Source organism: Lampetra planeri, chromosome 5 (genome assembly GCF_965212315.1).
Source record: "Lampetra planeri chromosome 5, kcLamPlan1.2.h2, whole genome shotgun sequence".
In the NCBI taxonomy this organism is placed as follows: Eukaryota; Metazoa; Chordata; class Hyperoartia; order Petromyzontiformes; family Petromyzontidae; genus Lampetra; species Lampetra planeri.
The window spans coordinates 3,270,242-3,291,722 of NC_136111.1; the positions used below are offsets into that span (position 1 = coordinate 3,270,242).

General features: G+C 47.4%; 1 protein-coding gene across 2 annotated transcripts; it reads left to right on the plus strand.

The window, feature by feature from the left end:
• The first annotated feature begins 101 nt into the window (after positions 1-101).
• Positions 102-19,243, plus strand: LOC144718678 (TBC1 domain family member 23-like). Of its 2 annotated transcripts, none has more exons than XM_078594114.1 (18): positions 102-229; positions 3,035-3,149; positions 3,462-3,567; positions 4,142-4,343; positions 4,884-4,998; positions 5,639-5,763; positions 7,646-7,746; positions 8,175-8,278; positions 8,744-8,872; positions 9,507-9,599; positions 10,104-10,280; positions 11,323-11,365; positions 11,990-12,090; positions 13,050-13,177; positions 14,105-14,178; positions 14,535-14,670; positions 16,170-16,376; positions 17,034-19,243. In XM_078594114.1, exons 1-18 carry the CDS (start codon positions 201-203, stop codon positions 17,113-17,115), a joined length of 2,067 nt encoding a protein of 688 aa, XP_078450240.1. In that variant the 5' UTR covers positions 102-200; the 3' UTR covers positions 17,116-19,243. The 2 variants fall into 2 exon arrangements, with proteins under 2 accessions (XP_078450240.1, XP_078450241.1); XM_078594115.1 differs by having other exon boundaries at positions 7,700-7,746.
• Positions 19,244-21,481: the final 2,238 nt, after the last annotated feature.

Consider the following 21,481-nt stretch of genomic DNA (forward strand, 5'->3'; position numbering starts at 1 on the left):
AACGTTACGCGTCCCCGTGGCTCCGTGCGTCCCGCGCCCGCCTTGCAACCAATCAAAAAAGCCAGGCGGAGTGACGTGTATACAACGCGTGACGTCACAATAACGCGTGACGTATCAACAACGCGTGACGTCACGACGCACGTGCCCTGCGCGTTGCGTGATGTCGTAACCGCGGGGGAAACATCGGCGGCGTCACCACAATGGCGGAAAGCGACGCCCAAGGCGATTGGTAAACATGGCGGTGCGCGGGAGTGTTCGTCACTTTGTGGGGAACTCGGCGCGGACGTCGCCTCAAGACGCGCGACAAACGACGCCGGGGACCGACTTTGAAAGCATTTTCACCAAGTGACGGCCTCGTTTCAACTTTACAATTTCCACGTCGCTTAAGGAATTCCTCGGCTCGGCAGTCTCTTCGCTATTGGCCGGACTCCGTCACGTGTCTGTCGCGGACCAATGGCGTGTCGCCCTCAGCCGCGACTGCTTGGCGCTAAGCCAATCGTCGCGATCGTACCTTTGAGTCCGCTTAAGCGGACTATGAAATGTGACAGTTAATTTGATTCAAAAATACGCGTTTTTAATTGCACAGAGAGAAAGAAAGTTCAAATGCCTATTGTACCATTTTGATTGCCAGCGTGTACATCGTATAATCGCACTGGACATGCTAATTTGTTTTTTGGGATTCTGCGCGGACGGTGCGACCCACCACTTGCGGCCTATGCGGCGCTACCGGCGGAGGCGAGGGGATCCCGGCGGGGAGATTAGGCCAGAGCGGGGTATCCCGGGGGATACGTCCATTGAACATTGTGTTGACACGGAGATAAGGTTCTGGGAGTCTTATCATCACATCATCATCTCGACATATCATCATTAGCATCTCATCAGCCAGTGCTTTTCGTTATCGTTTAAATCCTTGAATGATTATATCTTGTTATATGCATTTTCCATCATCATTCCATCATGGATTTCTGTAAAAATCGGCTAATCTTCAGCATTTTGTTTTCATTACGTCGTAATAATATTCTCACTCGGGTCGATAAAGTATTTTGTGATGACAGTGCAACTGTTTAGGCTGGCAACACACAGGTTTCTATTTCACTTGCTTCCCGGAAATGTACCGATCGCGCCGTCGTCAGCTGTAAAGTTCACGTCAAAGACGACGCGACACGCAAAGCCGGACACTCCGTGCGAGTTCGTGTCAAGATTCACATTTTGAACATCAGACGACACACAGTGCTGCTTGTACCTGCCAGTGTGGTTAGGCACTACTCCCACCTTGCAAGACTTGCGAGTTAAACGTTTTAGTCCGCGAGCTTTGCTTTATGCGACACGTGTGCATCGTTGCACAAATATATATTTCCCGTATTGATTTGCATGATAGACAGTTGAACACATTTTGAATGAAGTTGAGGGACGTACGCATTGTAAGGTGCAATCGAAGTGGCACTTTAACAAAAGGAATAGCTCCCCAAGTAGGAATTCAACATCAGACTTGTGTTGCCTCCGAAACGTGATTTATAATTGTATTTCTATAATTATTATTTTATTTCTTTATTTCTACCTACGTGACTTTACCGAAAAAAACCTAAGAGTATGAATCCTTGCAGTCACGAAAGTTTCAAATCTAGAAGGAATTAAACATTTTCATCATAGCGTAGCCCAACGGGTGTTTGAAAAGGAAAACGATGCATTTTTAAAACCTGATTCTTACTGCTATACCAAGGCAAACTTAAGTTTTCAGGGTGCTCCAAGTTAAACAATGTTATCCTCTGTTACCTATATAGAGTTCTGTTGGGTCCAAAGTAGTTATAGGTGTGTCCAGAGGTGGGACAAAGTCATTGTTATGCAAGTCCAAGTCGAGTCGCAAGTCATCAAATTCATGACTCGAGTCTGACTCGAGTCCAAGTCACATGACTCGAGTCCACATCTCATAGGTGGGACAAAGTCATTGTTATGCAAGTCCAAGTCGAGTCGCAAGTCATCAAATTCATGACTCGAGTCTAAGTCACATGACTCGAATCCACATCTCATAGGTGGGACAAAGTCATTGTTATGCAAGTCCAAGTCGAGTCGCAAGTCATCAAATTCATGACTCGAGTCTGACTCGAGTCCAAGTCACATGACTCGAGTCCACACCTCTGGGTGTGTCCATATAAACAAACCAGGCACTGCACATGGACACACTTTGAGTTTTCAGTGTGCTTACAGCGAATTGTTTCTTGTAGTTTGCATAGTGGTTATACGAGATTTGAAGCTTTCGTGACTGCAATGATTCATATTCTCAGGTTTTTTCGGTAAAGTCACGTCATTACTTTTAATGTTTTACCTACGTGACTTTACCGAAAAAACCTGAGAATATGGTTTATACGATTATGTTGAGTATTTGATTTACTGGTTTTATGCTTGATGGTTATGTGCATGGTTCTACAGAACGTCTGATTATGTTCAGATTTAAACAAGTTGTGGAAAATTGTGCAAACATGATGATATAATTCATAGCTTAACATTTCTATGGTGGTTTGTGGTGGTAAAATTAGGTGTAGCTTTCAATGTATTTTGCGGTTAGTTATTTATGTCATGTTAATATTTATCACACAAATACCAGGCTAATAATAAAAGGCCCCCAATGAAAGTTTTTTTTTAGAAAGCACTTTGTGACCGTTCTTGCAGAACTGTCTGATATGAATGAACGTGGGCGCTGCGGTGGTGAGATGTTAACTACTTCACCAGGTATACAGGAGGTCGTGGGTTCGATCCCGACCCTGACGCCTGTATATTTGGAATTTGTTCTCTCCCCGTGGTCGCGTGGATTTTTCTCAGGGTACTCCGGCTTGTCCCTCCAAATTTAGAATCAACATGCGTTTAGAGTATTTGGCTGCTATACATTTCCACGTGATAAGCCACTTTGTTGGCCTATCATTTGTGGCCAGGTCGCTTCCGAAAGAAAGAGCTATATAGCTCTGTGGGTTTTACCTGGTAAAATAAAAATAGTAACAAAAATGAACACTTTATGGAGTGGTGCAATGTTGTGCTTTAGGTTGACGGAGCTCGAGGACTTGCTCTCGGGTGGAGCAGGTGTGGATGTGGAGACGTTGAAAAGCCTTCTGCACGGACACCCAGTACCCGCACATCTCCGTGCCCGTATCTGGCAGGTCTGCGTGCACTCAGTACAAACTGTTATCTGTCAAATTGAAAAAAACACATTCGCTCACTGCTGCACACAAACTCATAAACCACTGCATGCACACAATGAACGGTCATATATCACAATATAACCTTAAAGTGATGAGTGAAGGTAGTGTATTGGTTTCACGCAGTAAAATAACTTGCTTGATTTAGCGGGTCAGGTTGACCAAAACATATCCAAATGAATGTTGTGCCCACTGAACTATTTTATGAATCCTTATATGTATGGGTCATAATTACATATGACATGGTCTCCTCTGTGTGATGTGTATACACAGGCATGCCTGGGTGTGCGTGGACCGGCAGATGCACTGGCCTCGTGGGATGGGGTATATGATCTACCTGAGCAGGAGACCCTTCATGCCGACTGTGAGAGACTTATTGGTGAGAATGTGACCATTCACTTTCAACTTTTGCCTCTATGGCCTCACCTCCAAACTCCAGATGATCCAAAATCCCACTGACAGACACTCATGATTGACATCTGCTCATGAACAGAGTATACATATATGCCTCATGTTTTCCTTTATTGCAGTATCTTAACATGTGGTTCCATTTAGATGCTTTTTCATTCCAAATCTTACGTTGTTATTTGTTTTCGTGTTTAGTTTTTCAACTGCATACTGTGTGTGGTTTTGTGTGCTATATACAGTTGATAAGGTAAAGTATATTGTGTTAGGTACGTGTAATGTAGTGCGTGTGGTCAGTGCAACATTGTGTTGTTGGAGGGTATATCTCTGTGTGTGGTTTTGTACCACTTTGTGTACCAGTGTGTGTAATGTGGTGTGAATGTGTTTGATTAGTTTATTGGTGTGTGCGTTTAGTGCAATGTTGTATGTGAGTTAGTGGCGAGTGTCGTTCTGTGTGCGTGTGGTACGTGTAACACTGTATGGCATTAGTGAGTGTAGCTTGATGTGGATGTGTTTGACCGGTGTGTGTGTGTTGTGTGTCCACGCAGCCTCGTTACCCGACGAACAGGACAAGGGCTCGCTCTTGAGCCTGGCAGAGGATGTGCTCACGTTCTGCGTCAAGTCGCGCGGTGTGCGCTACGAGGCGGGATCCGGTCTCGTGCACCTCCTTGGGCCGCTGCTCACACTCAACATGACGCGTGCGCACACATACGGCTGCCTGTATGCGCTGCACACGAAGTACACCCCCAGGTACGCTGCACACCGCTTACACGCACGCTCAGGTGGGCCCCATGTGGGCATCTTCGGGAGTTGAATTGAAGATGCCCAGAGTAGCAGCAAGCCCATCGTGAAAGCTTTACAGAAGAAACGTGGGCCCTGTAAGAAAACATCACAAATTACTTCTGTAGTTTCATAGCATTCATTTTCCAAGCATTTTACAGGCCCTGCAGAGACTTAATTTGCACGGAAATAAAATTACGCTATTTAATAATTAGAGTTGTAATAAGCGAAATTAAACTAAAAATATGGCGTTTTTTTGTGCTGTCACTGGTGATGAGACTGAGAACATCAAATCACTATACTTGAGATCCCAGTTTAATCATGGGTTCAAATTTAGTTATGGGCGGCTGGCCACCCACAATCAAACCCAAGGTCTCTGTGGTGCCAGCTTGGTGAACTGGCATCGTATAAGTCCCCTCAAGCACCTGGTCATTTACCAACAATCTGCTTCTGATTAATGGGTGTATCACTTCGTGTACACTGACCATGAACATGTTGTGTGATGTCCAGGGATGGCCTACAGGCTGTGCACGCACTGCGGTTGCTGCTCCAGTACCATGAGCCACGGCTCTGCTCCTTTCTGGAGACAAAGAAGATTTCACCCGATGCCTTCGCACGCACATGGGTGCGTACGTGCACGTGCATCGCGTTAACACACACCACTTGCTCGCACGCAAACAGAAAACATCTCACTCACCGAAAACAATTGCACACTTTTAAACATACACACAGCCTACGTAAATAAAGATTCCTGTAAATTCATAATACACATTTAACTTCAAAAATGCATTTGTGTGCGTCTGTTTGTGTTTCTCTTGTTGGGCTTTGTATATTTTACATGTGTATAAATCTATTCTAGTGAAGTATGTAGATGCATTATTTTTAATCAGTGTGTGTGGCAGTATGCGTTTCTATTTGTGGGAGCGGTAGTGTAGCGGTTAGTGCTACAAACCTGGCGACCTGCGTTCGTTTCACGCTCACGGCCAACACCAGTGACGATTATCTGAACTGGTCCTAGGCCTCCCCTAGGTCGACTCAGCCTCAGTTGAGTACCTGGTGCGATGTGTAAACATTGCCACAAGGGGTCAAAGGCTGTCGGGCGTGGTGCTGGCCATCCACCCCCTCGTGTATCTTGCCGGCCTTCATAGGTGCTCGCTACAGCACTTGCCCCAACAGTCTGTTAAGGCTATATGGGGATCTTTGTTTTTGTTGGGGTCATATTCCTGTGTTTTACGATGTGTCCACGTGTGTGTGTTTGGATGCAGCTGGACAGCTTGTTTGCCAGCATCTTCACAGTGCCTGTTGCTATAACGATGTGGGACATGATTCTGCAGCTCAACGACCCCTTCCTCGTGTTCTTCCTCATTCTCGTCATTCTCGTCAATGCCAAGTACGTGCAGCGCGCACCAATCGCGGCACAATTGACACGGAAAGTGAACACGTGAGACGCAGAATTCATGTACGGTGCACATTAGTGACGACCCGTTGCTCATTTCCTCTCGGTGAGTCTTGAGACTTGCTAAGAAGAATTGATAAGCGTTTCTCTCGAGTGAATGTTGGAAAAAAATATTGCACTAAATATACTACCAAGGATGTCTGTGACATTGTTTGCAATGACACCAAGTCCTTGAGGAATGAATGTCTGCTTTATGTCATGTGACACACACGTGGGAATTCCATGCATACTCTACCAAACAACAACTTATAGGCAACTCTGACACCCTGATTTGAATGTTGGTCTGGACTTGGAAAATATTCTTGACTCCGTGGGGTTTCAGAATCTCAGAATTTCATGAAATTCTAGTTGGACTCTTGCATTGTGTATGCATGTATATCACGTATGTCACAACGAAGCACGTGTGTGCTTGACATAAGCCTTCATTACTTGTTACTGGTAGGAACCTCCTGGTTACACCAGCTCACAGGGGATTATTGTGTCCGTCCGTCGTGCAGGGAGGGGCTGGGTGGGGCGGGAGGGGCTGGGTGGGGTGGGAATGGGCTGGGTGGGGAGGGGCTGGGTGGGGAGGGTGGGGCTGGGTGGGGCTGGGTGGGGGGATGGGAGGGGTGGGGGCTGGGTGGGGAGGGGCTGGGTGGGGAGGGGCTGGGTGGGGAGGGGCTGGGTGGGGAGGCTGGGGCTGGGTGGAGGGTGGGAGAGGTGGGGAGGGGCTGGTCACCCCGTGGTGCCCTTATAAAAGTCAACGTTTAACCTACTCACGCCGGCTTGTGCCCGCCTTCACAGTCGGGCATATTTGCGGAATACACCACGCCGCCGTTGACCCTGGCATGTTGAGTTGAAATTGCATTTAGCTTATTTATAAATGCAAATTATACGTTTCAAATTATATATTTCATATGCGAGTGATGTCCAATGATGCTGTGTGGGTTTAGTATGATACTGTTATAGTGTTGTGCTCATGTCAACTTTACTCAGTGTGGCATGATGGCGAGTGTAATGCATGACGATTGTATGGGATTACGCGTGATAGTTGGCCATGCACACGCGTGGCAATTAGTGTTTGAGCTTTAGCTTAGACATTCCTTAGGGCAACTCAGCCTAAGATAAGCACCTTGGCAAGATTACACGAAACAACGGCTCAAGAGTGAAAATTACCCTTAATTTGCGGTCAAAATATAAGGGGATGTGTTTTTCGCGAAAGATGCTTCATGAAACCCAGCCCTTGTGTGGCAGTGTGTTAACTTTAGCGTTGGGGAAAGAGACAGGAGATTTGTCCTAGACATGCCAGCCTCCTACATAAATGCTGTTTTTCGTCCTGAATAGATTATTGCGAACAGCACGTGCCTTGCCTCATGAATCTGTTCAAACTATGAGGATAATATTTGTATACAATAGTATGTATTTTTTAGTTAGTACTATATAGAGCTCTAGTACAACACATACATGGGTACCTTCACTCAGTGTCAATACCAGTCATAATTGGTACATGTATTGGTATTAGGCTTGCCACCAAGCCAACAGTAGATGCTTATATCTTCTTGGTTCTTTCGGTAAAGTCACGTAGAAGGGAAGTAATAAAATAATAAAAATAAAACATAATAAAATCAAATAATTCTCACTATGAGAAAGAACCAAGAAGATGAATCCCTGCAGTCACGAAAGCTTTAAATCGAAATTTAGATGCTTATAGTAAGTGTTTATTTGATAGATTACAGTATGAAATAGATCAGCTGATGTGGTCGGCACTTATATGCTAATGCTGAATGGATGAATGTTGGTGACGCTAATCCAACGTGTTTTTTTTTGGTATTAATAGGGACTCTGACAGCTCTGATGTCAGCAGGATAACAAGGAGATATTTGTTTTGCAGGGAGAGTGTTCTAGCTCTTCAGGATGGAAGCCGAGAAGATATTTTAGGTGAGCTTTGCACGCATATAGTTCACAAACTAATTTATAGCCTTGCAATATTGATTCACTGTTAATCGGTGCCAGCATCTCAGGTTTTTGAGGCTTGATGCACTCAAAATTGAGTTCCGTGTGGTGAATGCTCACTGTTCTGAAGTTAAGTTGACGAATCCGAATATTATTCGGGAATGGTTGGCTTGCTAAGAAAAATTCACGAGACACCCTTATGCTGTGGGTGGAGAAGTGAAGCCTTCTTTAAGGGATTCTCTTGTGTGTGCTTTTATACTGTATTTACCCCATGCTGTGTATGTCTCCCTATCTTTCTTTCTGCCCACGCCCCCTGTTTCCATAATCCCTACATGCCCCCACTCCCTGTGTTGCCGTGTGGAACACTGACGTTTGTGCTTCATGCCCCACAACGTCTCCTTGTCTCCCTGCAGCACTACTCCAACAGGCTCCGTGTGGCTTGCAGGAGGATGATATTGAGGATTTCTGCTCCCTGGCTCAGTACTACATTTCACGCACACCCATCTCCTTCCGCAAGGTGTGTCTATTGGGTGGGGTGCTTTGGAGTGTGTGCGTTTGTGTACTGTGCCTCTTGCGCACTTATCCACTGCTCCAATTTGAGTGTATAGGGCGCTGCGGTGACGGGATGTTATCTCCCTCGCCTGGTATGCAGGAAGTTATGGGTTCGATCCTGAGCCTGACGCTTGTTTTTTTGGAGTTTGCATGTTTTTCCCGTGGTCGCGTGGATTTTTCTTCAGGTCATCCGGTTTTTTCCCTCCACGTTTAGTAACGTATTTGGCTGCTCTAAATGTCCACATGATGAGCCACTTTGTTGAGCTATCATTTGTGGCCAGGTCGCTTATGAAAAAGAGCTGTATAGCTCAGTGGTCCCTACCGCTAAGATAAAAATAGAATATGGGGGTGTTGTGTTTGTGCATCAGGACGGTGACATGGCCCAGCGGTGAGTTAACGTCATGTTCGTGGCGTGTTGCGTGATGCGCAGGAATTCCAGGCTGTGTTTGGTGGATCGCTGGTAGCGGTGAGGGCTGCAGTAGGAGGAGGAGCGTCGCAGACCCTGTGCCTCCCAGTGAGCGCCTCCGAAATCCTCAACTCCAGCGCGCACACCAATGGGGTAATGCGCGGCACATCAAGAGGACCGCGTAGGCCGGGGTTCGGCAACCTGCACCGTCTCGTATTCAAATGCATTGCGGCTTTTTAAATTTTGAGGTTTTTTTTTACCGAATTCGAAATAAATGTCTCCTTGTTATTTTGGTTTCCGACCCCTGGCCTAGGCACTGCACTTATTTTCACCACTGGAGTTCCCATACACAAACATCACCGTGGGCAACTCGCTCTCAGCCAGTGCTTAAAAATTTCACAACACAATATCATCACCTGCACAAAACTTCATCAGCTACGATCAATCCACTGCTCGATGAAGGCCTCCCCCAGCTGTTGTCATCTCATCATCTTGCGATGCAAAGATTCATCTCGCAACTGTGTACCAGCTGATTTAATCGGCCCATCTCCACGGTGGACGTCCTTTTGAGCATGTCCCTACTTTTGCCTGCCACTCCGCCCTTAGTCCCGACCACCATCCATCCTCTCTTCTCGTGACGTGTCCCGTCCCCTTGCTCATTTACTCTCTTAGCTGTCAATATGATGTCTCAAACATGCGTCGGTAGAGTATGTGGTGTGCTACGCCATGCGTGAGTGTGGTCGGTGTCTGGTGACGGTACAAGCGGTGTTTCGGTGTGTCATTGCAGGAGGGTGTACGCTTCTTTGTGGTTGACTGCCGACCTGCTGAGCAGTATAATGCAGCACACTTGTCCACCGCCTTCCACCTCGACCCGCACTTGGTGGGTACATCGGATCGCGCAGTCGATGTCTTAATGGCTGTGCAGTGTGTGGGTGTTTACGGACATACATCACTAGTGTAATGATGCTGTAACCTGGCCAGGTGGCGCTGTGGGACAGGATGTAATTCACAATAAAGGAGTTGTTGGGTTAAATCCCAGATGATTCTGATAAAGCTGGTTCCACTTTGCAGGAATCCAACATTAGGTTATCCGATTGAGAGACTACTGTTGACAATGGGAATATGGAATTTCCACCACTGACTCTGAACTGCCAATATCTATTGTCTCATTGGTTTATGCATGTTTGTCACCCATCCAAGCTCGATTCAAGCTCATCCCTGCTTCGCTTCCAAGATCTGATGAGATCGTACACATTCTGGGCGATTTGGTCCTAGGCAGTGGCGGTTAGTGTTGGCCTAATGCTCGTTAAGTCTCTGGCACGACTGCGCGTGACATCGTTTAACGCCAGCCTGGTGGGACGTCACGGCGTGTGACGGGGCGCAGATGCTGCAGAACCCGTCCGAATTCGCCGTGTCCGTGCGGGCGCTGCTGGAGGCCCAGGCGGTCGCCATGGCAACAGGCTCGGTCGCTGGGGGCGAGCACTTGTGTTTCATGGGGTCCGGTAACCATGGAGACGACGACGAGATGTACCTGCACATGGTGCTTGCTCACTTCCTCCAGGTGAGTCCACGAGTGTTGGAGGTGTTGTGTGTGTGTGATGTTTCTGGTGTGGTTGAGTGTGTGCTTTGGGGTGTTGAGTATTGTAAGTGTGTGTAGCTTGGAGTATCGTGCAGTGTCTTTCAACTTGAGTGGTGCGTATTGTGGTTGTGTACAGAGGTTGAGGCGTAACGATTCGCCCCATGTGAGCGTCAATTGCCACGATTGAGGGTCACGATTTGATTATTTTTCTAAATTATCGCGGTGGAAATAACAGTTGTAAGCTGTCCTATTGAACCCCTTATGTAAAACACAAATATTGATTCTTACAAACATGATGAGATGCTTCATCGCTTAAGAATCGGTATTAATCGATGCATCATTATACCTCTTGTAAATGGCAGAGTGTGTGGTTTGGCATACTTTTTTTTGGTGTGGGATATTATGTTTGGGGTGGTGTATGTGCTGCATGTATATGGGTTACGGCTTGTGGTTCAGAGTGGTGTGCGTGGGTGTTGGTAATAGGGTGGTATGATGTGGCTTTCTATGAATGGTATTTGCCACGGTGTAAAAAATGTATTGTGTACATTATGGAATGTGTGGTTTTTGTCGTATTGTGTATAGTGCGAAGCATGCGTGCGTGTGAGTTTCCGAGTTGTGCATGTGTTAGGTGTACAAAGTGGTATGTGGGGGCACATATGGGGCAGTAAGGTGGTATGTTTGGTGATGTATGTGGTATGGAGTTGGGTGGTGAATACAGGGTGGTGTACGGTGTACAGTGTGTTTTTTTGTGAGTGGTTTATATGAATTAGAAGGCTGGAGTTGGTGTATATGGGGATTTCTTGGAGTAGTACGTTTTGGTGTAGTGTGTATAATTAGTGGTTTGGTGTCTTGTGCGTTACATGGTATTGTCTGTGTTGTGTAAGATGTGGGGGCGTCGTGTCTGTGTTTTAGAGTGGTGCGCGGGGTCACGGTGTGCGGTTAACGTGTGCGGTAGTGTTTATAGAGGAACGCGTGAGGTGGGTGTGTGAATGTATTTTGCCGTCTGCTTTTTATCTTGTTGCAGAAACACAAGGAGTATGTCAGCATAGCACGTGGAGGATTCAGGGGTGAGCTCACGCAAATATTGGCCTGCAGCACCTCAAAAATTGAGAGCGCAAATAAGCACGCCAAATTAAACTCACAACATGAAATACAGGGGTATCTTACATATACGACATGTCTTGTACATCATTTATTTACATTGCACCACGGAATATACCACACAGTGCCAAGTAAAAATGCTTTTGCGTGATCAAGGCTGAAGGATTCGTCCGTTTTGCATGCGGTGGTGATTTTTATTTTAAACTGTTGTGAAATGTGATTGAGCAAAACAACTTAAATTGTAAAAAATATTCTACTTTTTTTTGTTTCATTCTGGCAAATATACTTTTTGGGCTCAGTGTTTTCTAGCAGCCTAAATATAAATTAACTTGATATACATAATTTAATAATCTAACATTTCCTGTTGACTTTGGTTTTTGCACGATACATGGGGTGTGATTTTGGTTTGTGAAGTGGCGTTCACTGTGTGGATTGGTTTGGTGTGGTCCGTGAGATGCGTGATTTTGGTTGCCCATGCAAAAGAGTCGGTGTTGCTTCACGCCCCTGAACTGATGAGTTGCATTTCCTGTGTAATTACGGGGATGCTCACTGTGGCTTGCTGTGTACGGTGACGCGTACACGATGTGCAGCCGTGCAGCAGTATCTGGCGGACGTGCAGGTCGATGCGGATGAGAACCCCTACCAGGAGTGGATAACCAGCACGGGGCCTTCCAACCAGCATCTCTCCACGGTGCACACCTCGCTACACTGCAGCATGTTACAGGGCGCTACAGGACATGACGGGGCACTACAGGGCTTTACAGTGCACTAGAGGGCACTACATCATACTACAGGATACTACAGGGAACTACAGGACATGACGGGGCACTACAGGGCTTGACAGTGCACTAGAGGGCACTACATCACAGTGCGTGATGCTACAGGGAACTACAGGACATGACGGGGCACTACAGGACATGACGGGGCACTAGAGGGCACTACATCACAGTGCGTGATGCTACAGGGAACTACAGGACATGACGGGGCACTACAGGACATGACGGGGCACTAGAGGGCACTACATCACAGTGCGTGATACTACAGGGAACTACAGGACATGACGGGGCACTACAGGACATGACGGGGCACTAGAGGGCACTACATCACAGTGCGTGATACTACAGGGAACTACAGGACATGACACTACATCACAGTGCGTGATACTACAGGGAACTACAGGGCACCAGATGTGTGGGCGAAACAGGCTTATCAGTATCCACAGATCCCACCGGTCCTTCCGGCCAACCAGGGGGTGACCTGGGGTGGCTGGAGGAACATGCCGAGTCAACTGCACCTGGGAAACAAGGGGGAAGTGTTTGGAGAGTAGGTCTCATGTTGAACATTGTGTGCGTTTCTTTTTATAACCCTGTTCTCGCTCCTGTTTTTAGTGAGTTGTTTCCAAGTCCCTGTGTTTTCGCAGTGTCCACATGCTGTACATCCGCTGTTCTAACTGTGCTACTCACCTACCTTGTCTCTCATCGGCATGCTCCTGTTTGTTGTTGTTTTTGTTGCAAACTCTTGTGTCGTACTCTGTCCTCATTCTCTTTTTTTGGTCCACATCCCTTCATCCCTTTTGCTGTATCCTATGCGCCCGCTGCCCTTGCCTCCGTGTTCTCTTGCACGCCCCGCTCCGACTCCTTGTCCAACCAGGATGCAGGAGAGGCACCAGGGGTTTTGTCTCTGGTCACAAAGATGACGTCGGCGCTGCGCAGCAAGTCAGCCCAGGTGAGGGAGCGCGTCGTGGGTCTCATGGAGAACTCCGGCTCCCCGGGGGACAGGTGGGACACGGGGCACGGGACACGGGGGGGGGGGGGGTAGACAAATACAGGGGACGTGGGGGGGCTACGTGGCACAAGGCATGATGGGGTTTTTGGGAAATGCAGATTATGGTGGGTCTCAGCTATTTTGGGATATACTAGTTGGCAGGTGAGATGTGGGAGGCAGGTGTTCAGGAGGACAGGTGGACAACAAGAATATTGGGTGTACGGGTCATATGTCATCAGAACATCCGAAAGATTACTCACGATAAGGGGCCATTCGGCTGATCTAGCTCGTTAAGCCAGGAAACCACAAACAAGCTGGACGGCAGCCCGCAAGCCAGAAACTGGTGCCAACTGGCGGACAAGGGAGCACAGGCCATGGAGGGAAGAGGGCAGAGATCGATAAATGGGAATATAGTGGGGATATGGAATACAGTGGACATAGGGTTGAAGAAACACCGAGTTTGGTGGTGACATGGACAGGTTGGGTGGGCATGGGAAACTCGAAGCATCGAATACAGGGCAGCTTGGTCATAGACAACACCGAGCAAAGAGAGAGTGCGATGCAGAGGCATGGACGCACGATAGCCACTCGGATGTGGGAAACAGGTGGCGCAAACGCAGCACGAGACAGTGGGGATATGAGGACAGTTGGGGTTTGATGCACAGCCACAGGTGAACACAGACCAGTGGGGAGTTAGAATACAAGTACAGGTCATCTGACCTTACTCTAAAAGATACGATGTGGCCATGGGCTTTCAACTAGTTTTAACAATAACAAGATGTCGTGCGCTTATTGTTTGTGTTGCAATGTGTTGGTATGGTGTATTGGTGGTGGGATGCTGCTTTGGTGATATAATGTGCCAATGCGGAGATGGTGGTTTTGGTGTAGTTTGCTGGTGTGGTATGGTTATCCTGCCCTATTGTTGGTCGTGCGTGATGCAGGCCAGGGTATGGCCGGCCGTACCGTGGAGTCAAACCCGTGTTCAGCATCGCCGACGAGGAGGAGTGTGAGAGTGGTACGTGGTGAACGCAGCTTGCCATGCGTGGCACACGGGACAACGTCAAGCTGGGATCGGGGTTCCCTTACAGTCCTATTTCTGTTGAGTCGTACTGTGGCAAAATAGTCAAATCGCAATCCTCAGCATATCTCTGGCACTTGGCTTTCGGCATTAACACTCAACCATAAGATACCCAGCTGTCTGGCCTTGCGAGCCTCCGACGTTAACAATGAACGTGAATCATAGAGGGTGGCAGTCTGACTGAACTTTATGTATGAACACTCATAACATTCCCATTGAACATTAACAGCGTATGTCTCGCACGCGTGCTTTACGTGCGTTGGTGCGTGTATGCGACCGCTGCGTTGGTGCAGACGAGATGGAGGATGGGGTGGTGTCGGACGATGAGCGGAGGGAGGTCGTGAGTCTGCAGACCTGGCTGTCCAAGCCGGATGTCAAGCACCACTTCCCCTGCACCGAGATCCGTGACAACGGACGCACATACGCATGGTGCAGACTCTCGCTCACTCACTTGTTCACTCATTTTCCCACACCTCTGATAAGTACGGTTGGCTACGCACAATGTGAAATAAATTAAACGTACATACATACACTCTCTCCCATGCACACGGTGACAGCTGCTTCTACTGCTGTTTTCCCATATCATGCGGGTCATGGTGGATTTTGGAAGATACTTCACGTTGATCGGTCCGGGTTGGTGAAAGAGGCTATAGAAAGCAAAGAAGTATAGTACAAGGTTTTTGTTTTGCTACATTTTCCTACGACAGCCCACTACGTAGCCCACCAAGCCCTATAACAACCTCTTAGTGCACGGTAGTCACCCATCCAAGTACTGGACATCTGTGAAAAATATATTTTTTAGCTCATTGCATTCCTCCAGTATAAATACATATTCTGATACTAACTGGGCGCAGCCCAACTTAGCTTCTGAGATCTCACGAGAACGGACACAGGTTTGTTCATAGTCTGATTATGATCATCCTGCATTAATCTATACGCACATAAGTTAACACTCCTATTGTCAGTTTTTATGAACCATCTTCATGATTACCTTTATAACACCGTCATCTGCTTTCCCCATCTCCCCTCTGGTTTTTTTATACTCATCCCTCTCACTTGCAAAATTGTACAAAAAAAGCCCTCGTCTCTCCAAAGCCACCCCAATATTTACATGTCCCCCTATTTGTTAAGGAGTTGTGTTTAGACATACTCTTTGGGTCTTTCGGGCCAAGTCACGTAAATATAAAATAATAGATCACGACGTTTTGATCGCAACACAAGCAATCGTCATCAGGTGAGAGTTGACCTGAACACGATTACTCTCACCTGAAGACGATTGCTTGTGTTGCGATCGAAACGTCATGACCTATTATTTTCTATTCACGTGACTTGACCGAAAGACCCAAAGAGTATGAATTCCTGCAGTCACGAAAGCTTTAAATCATGTGTTTAGACACTTTATAAATCCACAGTGTGTTGCTTTGTATTTGGTTGTCACTGCAAGTCTCTACCAGGGCTGATTCAAGTCCATGGTGGGGTAGTGACGCCCGTGTGACTTGCTGCAGCATAAACACAGATGTTGTGTGTGTTCAGGTGAATGGTTGCCCCAAGATTTATTTTCATAGCTTTGTAAATTTGAGCTTCAAAGCCATTCGCAGCTCTTGGCGAGTGGTAACAGTTTTTTTATTTCTGCGGTGAGAGCCAGTCGTTCCATAATGGGACCACCATTCACTTCCCTTGAAAGTGGCCAGTCCTCCACCACAATTTTGTACTCCTAACACCCAGTCACGTACACAACCGTTATTTCATCGAGCACCATGATGGCAGGGTAGGTGTCGGAGTTAGGGGATGTGAACAATCACTGGGTAAAACAAGGGCTCCGCTGTGACCACAGCTGAACGATTCTGACTCTCTTTAACGCGCCACTCGCAAACCCTCGCTCGCAAAACCGCGTCTGTGACCGCTTGCCCCATTTCCGACGTCCGCAGTCATCTGCTGGTGACGGCCACGCACCTGTACGGCCTTCGGGAGTTGGGGAGCCGGGGCGGTGGCGGGGCCGATGGCGCGTGCATCGTGTCGCGCCGCGCCCTGAGCTCCGTGCTCAAGATCACGTCGAAGAAGAGGCGGCCTGAGCTCATCACCTTCAAGTTCGGCGTCGCCGATGGCAACAACCTCACGCTGCACGCCACCGACAGGTGAGGCTCTCCGGGGGGACGGCTCGCGCCTGCGATCGGCCCACTGAGCTATGTAGCTCTTTTTCAGGAGCGACCTGGCCAAGTGGCTTACCATGTGAAAATGTATTGCAGCCAAATACTCTAAGCGCATGCTTCTAATTGTGGAGGGAAAAACCTGAGGGCCCGTAGAAAAATCCACACGACCACAAGGAGAACATGCACACTCCAAATCTACAACAGGCGTCAAGGTTGAAGTCGAGCCCACGACCTGTATACCAGGTGAGGTAGTTAACATCTCCTAGCCACCGTAGCCGTAACACACGAGCGTGACGACACACGGAACGTTGTACACCGGATAACGCACGCTGGAGACGGTGCGTGTAGCTCTTTATACAACCGGCAAAGTGGTCTTGTGTATAGCTGGAAGAAGACTTCTGCTATATGTCCGTATTGGGCTTGATCCACAACTCTCCTTTCACGTGCTCGCACCTTCACATGAAACCCTTCAGAATGTTAAATTGGCTTTGAAAGCCACAAAGTGGCATTGTTCCCAAAGTTAAGGTGTCGCAGAGTGCACGTGTCCTGGCGCCCCCCCGCATCCCGAGCGCCCCCGAGTCCTTACACGTCAACACGTGCGTTCCCGCCTTCTCACGTAGCCCTCTCTGTGTCCCGTTGCAGGTACCTTATCCCTAATGCCGGCGAAGCCACCAAACTCGTGAAGCAACAGATAATGAGGGTCCTGGACGCACTGGAGACTTAACCGCGGATGCTCGCGCACACACCCACGTGTGTCACCTCGCACTTGTGCCGCACACTGGCACGTGTGTGAGTAAGCACACTTCACTAAGCACACACACAGCCACACCATTCATTCACCCATACTTTGCAGCCCCCGCAGATGCCTACAGTTTCAATCGCCGAGGAACCTTCGAAGGCCAGAGACCTGCCACTCTTTTGCACAAAATGCCTGGGGGAGGCAATCTCAGCGGCAAGCTTTGTAGCCGTCAATAAACGCTTCGGGAGGGTGAGAAAGGCCCAAGAAGTGTAAGCAACGCTCACTAGTCAGGATGAGCCACACTCCAGGAACAATCAGAAGTGCAATAGGTCGTTGTTTGTCTCCCTATTCACATGAGCAACGGAGTAGCGCTCATCTCAATTGGCAGCCCCCCAGACGAGTGGTGGAAAGTCCACATTTCCATGGAGGGTGCCAATGACCTTGGTACAAAGGACCACTGTTGACGTCCCACAAAGTGGGTGTCAAAAGTGGCTTGCGTCAACTGAAAAGGAATGATGGGCCGAGAGAATTCCCCCCTACCCCCAACCTGAGACGTAAGCTTGCAGCCTTCCCGTTGTGCATTGTGCTCTGAGCAACGAATACTACCCAGCTAGATTCAACATGCGGTTTCCACAGCTGAAATTAACATAGCCTAAAAATGATTCTGAGTGTGGAACTCCGTCATAAACTGCTAAGCCACTCTAGGGGGGGGGGGGCGGAAATGATGGGGGGGAAGCCTTGTAACCTCATCGGAGGCTCTATAAAACTATAGTTAATCAATGTGTGCTCCTAATAATCATTAGTAAGTGCAAGGAAGCAATGGGATGCAATGTTAATATATTAGAAAGAACAGTCATCAGAATCGTTTCTAGACTAGAAGCTATTCAATGAGCCTATGCAGCTCCCTTTTCACAGATGTCCAGTAGCTTGCAGAGGAGCACTGAACATGGCATTGCGTGCACTTAGAATGGTGGGGAATCATGTTCTACAGAGGGAGGAAAAGGTTCATCTGTTCACGTCACATCCTTCACAACACACAGTTTACTTTCATTCCTTATTTAACCAGGTGACAGCACGGTGAGATGCATCTAATTTAGCGAGGGAGACTTGTATTTGTGTCACAGTGAAATCGTCTCCCTGGACAAAAATAACAATGGATGGGGTGGCTCTCATCTCCGGTGGCGGCACCGAGAAATTGATGGAAATTCCGCTGTTTCCACAGCGAAGGGCCAAACTCCCATTGGATGATTGCTGTTTAATTTCGGATGGATTCTACAGACCGATCCCACCACCAACTTGGGTTTGAACTTGCGATTGCGAGTTCGCGTATTCTGACCACGACATTGGATGATTGCTGTTTAATTTCGGATGGATTCTACAGATGGAGCCAACCGCCAACTTGGGTTTGAACTTGCGATTGCGAGTTTGCGTATTCTGACCACGACACCACCTGGCGGCGTATAACGTATTTATAGAGGTGCATATATTTTGTTTACATTCAATTGTGGGTACTTTGCAGACTTGGGAATCGGGCTATGATAAACCAGCACACAATGCGCTTTTCTTCTGAAAGTTATCGCAGGGTTCTTTTAAAAAGTATGTTTTATGACTACACGGCACTCCCTTTAACTCCACGCAGACATTGCCTCGCAGCAACAGGAAATTAATGTGGCCTCCGCTTAACCTTTATTGAAGCACGCATTTGCACTCCATACTGTACACATTGCATCCACGCACATGTAAGATATAATACCCTCTTAATTTTATACCCCTGATGACACGGTCAATAAAGTACGTGCACACAAGCAACATGTACGTGTGGCACGCTTGCTAGACGTTAATGGGTTTAATGTATAAATTTGTTTGCAAGATACTGTATACCATTGTCAATAGATTCCGTGTATCTTCCACTACCGGAATCGACACCAGTCTCTTTGTTATCGGCGTCATTGCTGCTGCTTCATATCCTTTTGTCTTCATCATCATCAAGCACATTGACACCTTCCATCACCATCGCCTCAAGTCACCAGCGCATACACATTCCCCTGCCTGTCTTGGGTGTTGTCGTGGTTGCAATTAATAAGTCAGATGCAATAAAACATTATTCCTTGAATGTGCAAGCGCCTGGTCCCCTTTGTGCAGCCTTGCCTGAGGATACGGTGGAGAATTGTGGCCGAGTGGGCAAACTTGTAACAATATATATATTTTTATTCTTAACATTGTGCTCCGTTTACCATGGGAAAGCTTCACTTGAGTCTTTGTGACTTATCAGGAGGGCCCTGCAACGTTTTTTTTGTTTACAGTCGTTGACAATGGTTGCGATGCATAGTTCCAAATTAATGTATGTATCATGAACTTCTTTCTCGCCATACGTAGCCAACTGTGCTAATTGGAGGTGCAGATATATAGGGTATATATTTTTTGGACTATGATGCCGGCAAAAAAACGGCCTACTCTTGAGAATGATGTCACGGGATCTTTAAGGTCCAATGTGAAGCAGACGAGCGAGTACTCTATTGTTAATGCACCCGCAAAATTAACCAGGGCGGCCGCTAGATTCGAGCTTTGAACCTCTGCAACAAACGGTGAATGCCCTCCCCGCTGGGCCGTGTCGCCACCCTTGTGGAGTGTGACCCAGTGTGCTGTAGGTGGACTTTACCTGTGGGCAGTACGAGAGTGAACACTTGTGGCGGAAACTTTAAAATGCTTGTGCCAGGAGTTACAGATATCTTCAGATGTCCAATTTGAATCCGGGTCCTGCTGGTATTTGGTAATTTGCTTCACTTGAATTCAAGTATTTATCAATATAGGTGGGATAGTTTTAATTCGTGTTATTCAAATTCGGTCAATTAAATTGGTAATATCACAGGACACGATCTCAGGCATCTTGCCCAGAGTGCAGCTGTCGTGGTGTGGGGAGGTGCGGAAGAGTGTGTTGGTCATGGGAGGATTTTGTTGTATCATGCTTCACCTCGCTGGTCATTGCGGGTTGGTGAAGCGGCGACCCAGGACCAGTTCAGGTATCTGAACATCTGTGAGAAAGCTACGTAACTCATCGGATTCCTCCGGTCTAAATAAACATTCTGATTCTAATATCACTCGCCACTGATCTCAGCCGTGGCAGGGAACCGGTCCTGGGACCTTTTGTCCCTTCACAATGACCCCGTGGAAAACGAATTTGATCCATGGGCAATTTCACAAGTGGCTCAAGTGGCTGTCAGTGCAGTGACTTGAATGCCACTCATCCTATTTGTTAAGCAGCTTAACGAGTCGGTCGTGGGCCGGTACACGACGTCACGAGGTGGAGGTTAAGTAGCTTCAATAGAAAGAGGGGTAGAGTGAGAATAGCCTGAGATGGTTCGGACATGTGACCAGGTAGGAAGACTGTTGTGAGAAAGAGAGTACAGAAGATGGCAACATTTAGAGAAAGCTGAGAAGGAGTGTGACGAGGCCGCGTCAGTGGCGAAACGGGAGCGATGTCGAAGGGTCACGGTGGAGACTGTGAAGAGAGAGTTCGACAGAGGAGTCGGAAAACGGAACCCGCTTATTTGGGACAAATGCTCGGAAGAGGACGTGACAGGAAAAATTGGCCGGCAAACAATGGTAAGTCGTGCCGGTTCCTCCTTCCGACATGACGATATTTTCGCAAAAGTGAAATGGCAGTTGCCATGGGCTTGCGCGGTTAATAGGTTCCATATCGGGACTTCTAAATCTTCACGCCGACCACTGTACATATTCATATACTGTACACACCTGGCAACACTGAAGTGTAAATATCGCCACGTTTGATTGTAAACATCGTTCGCATCGGTAGTTGTGCGATATAATATTTATCATGAATCTGGGGTTAGAAGGCTCAACACTGGAACCTTAACAAAATGCCTTTACCCCCTCCCTCTACTGAGTGAGAGCGAGAGAGAAAAAAAATCCAGGGCAAATAGAAATATCTTTCAAAATTGAAACGTGACCTCAAAACTCACCTGTCACCTCAGCACTAAGCAGCGAGATAGAAGCGATGGAATTCAGTACAAGTGCGCTCTTTAAATGCATTTTTTAAAAATTATTATTTGGGCATACGTTCCGCATGATCAAATATTCTACGAACGGCAAACCATTGTTCCCTTTTACCAGAAGACCGGTCTGAATTGTACGAATTGTTTTGTTATTTGGTCAAAAAGCCCTCAATTTCCTTCCTTGCAGTCATTTATTTTATTCATATTCGTTCTTCGGAAAGTCCCGTGGCACCAGCTGAGGGGAAATAGAGCCACGGGGAAACTCAGCCACCACACGACTTTGAGATATGACACAAACCCATTATGCATTTGCCCATAGAGCACTGCGTGTGAAAGTC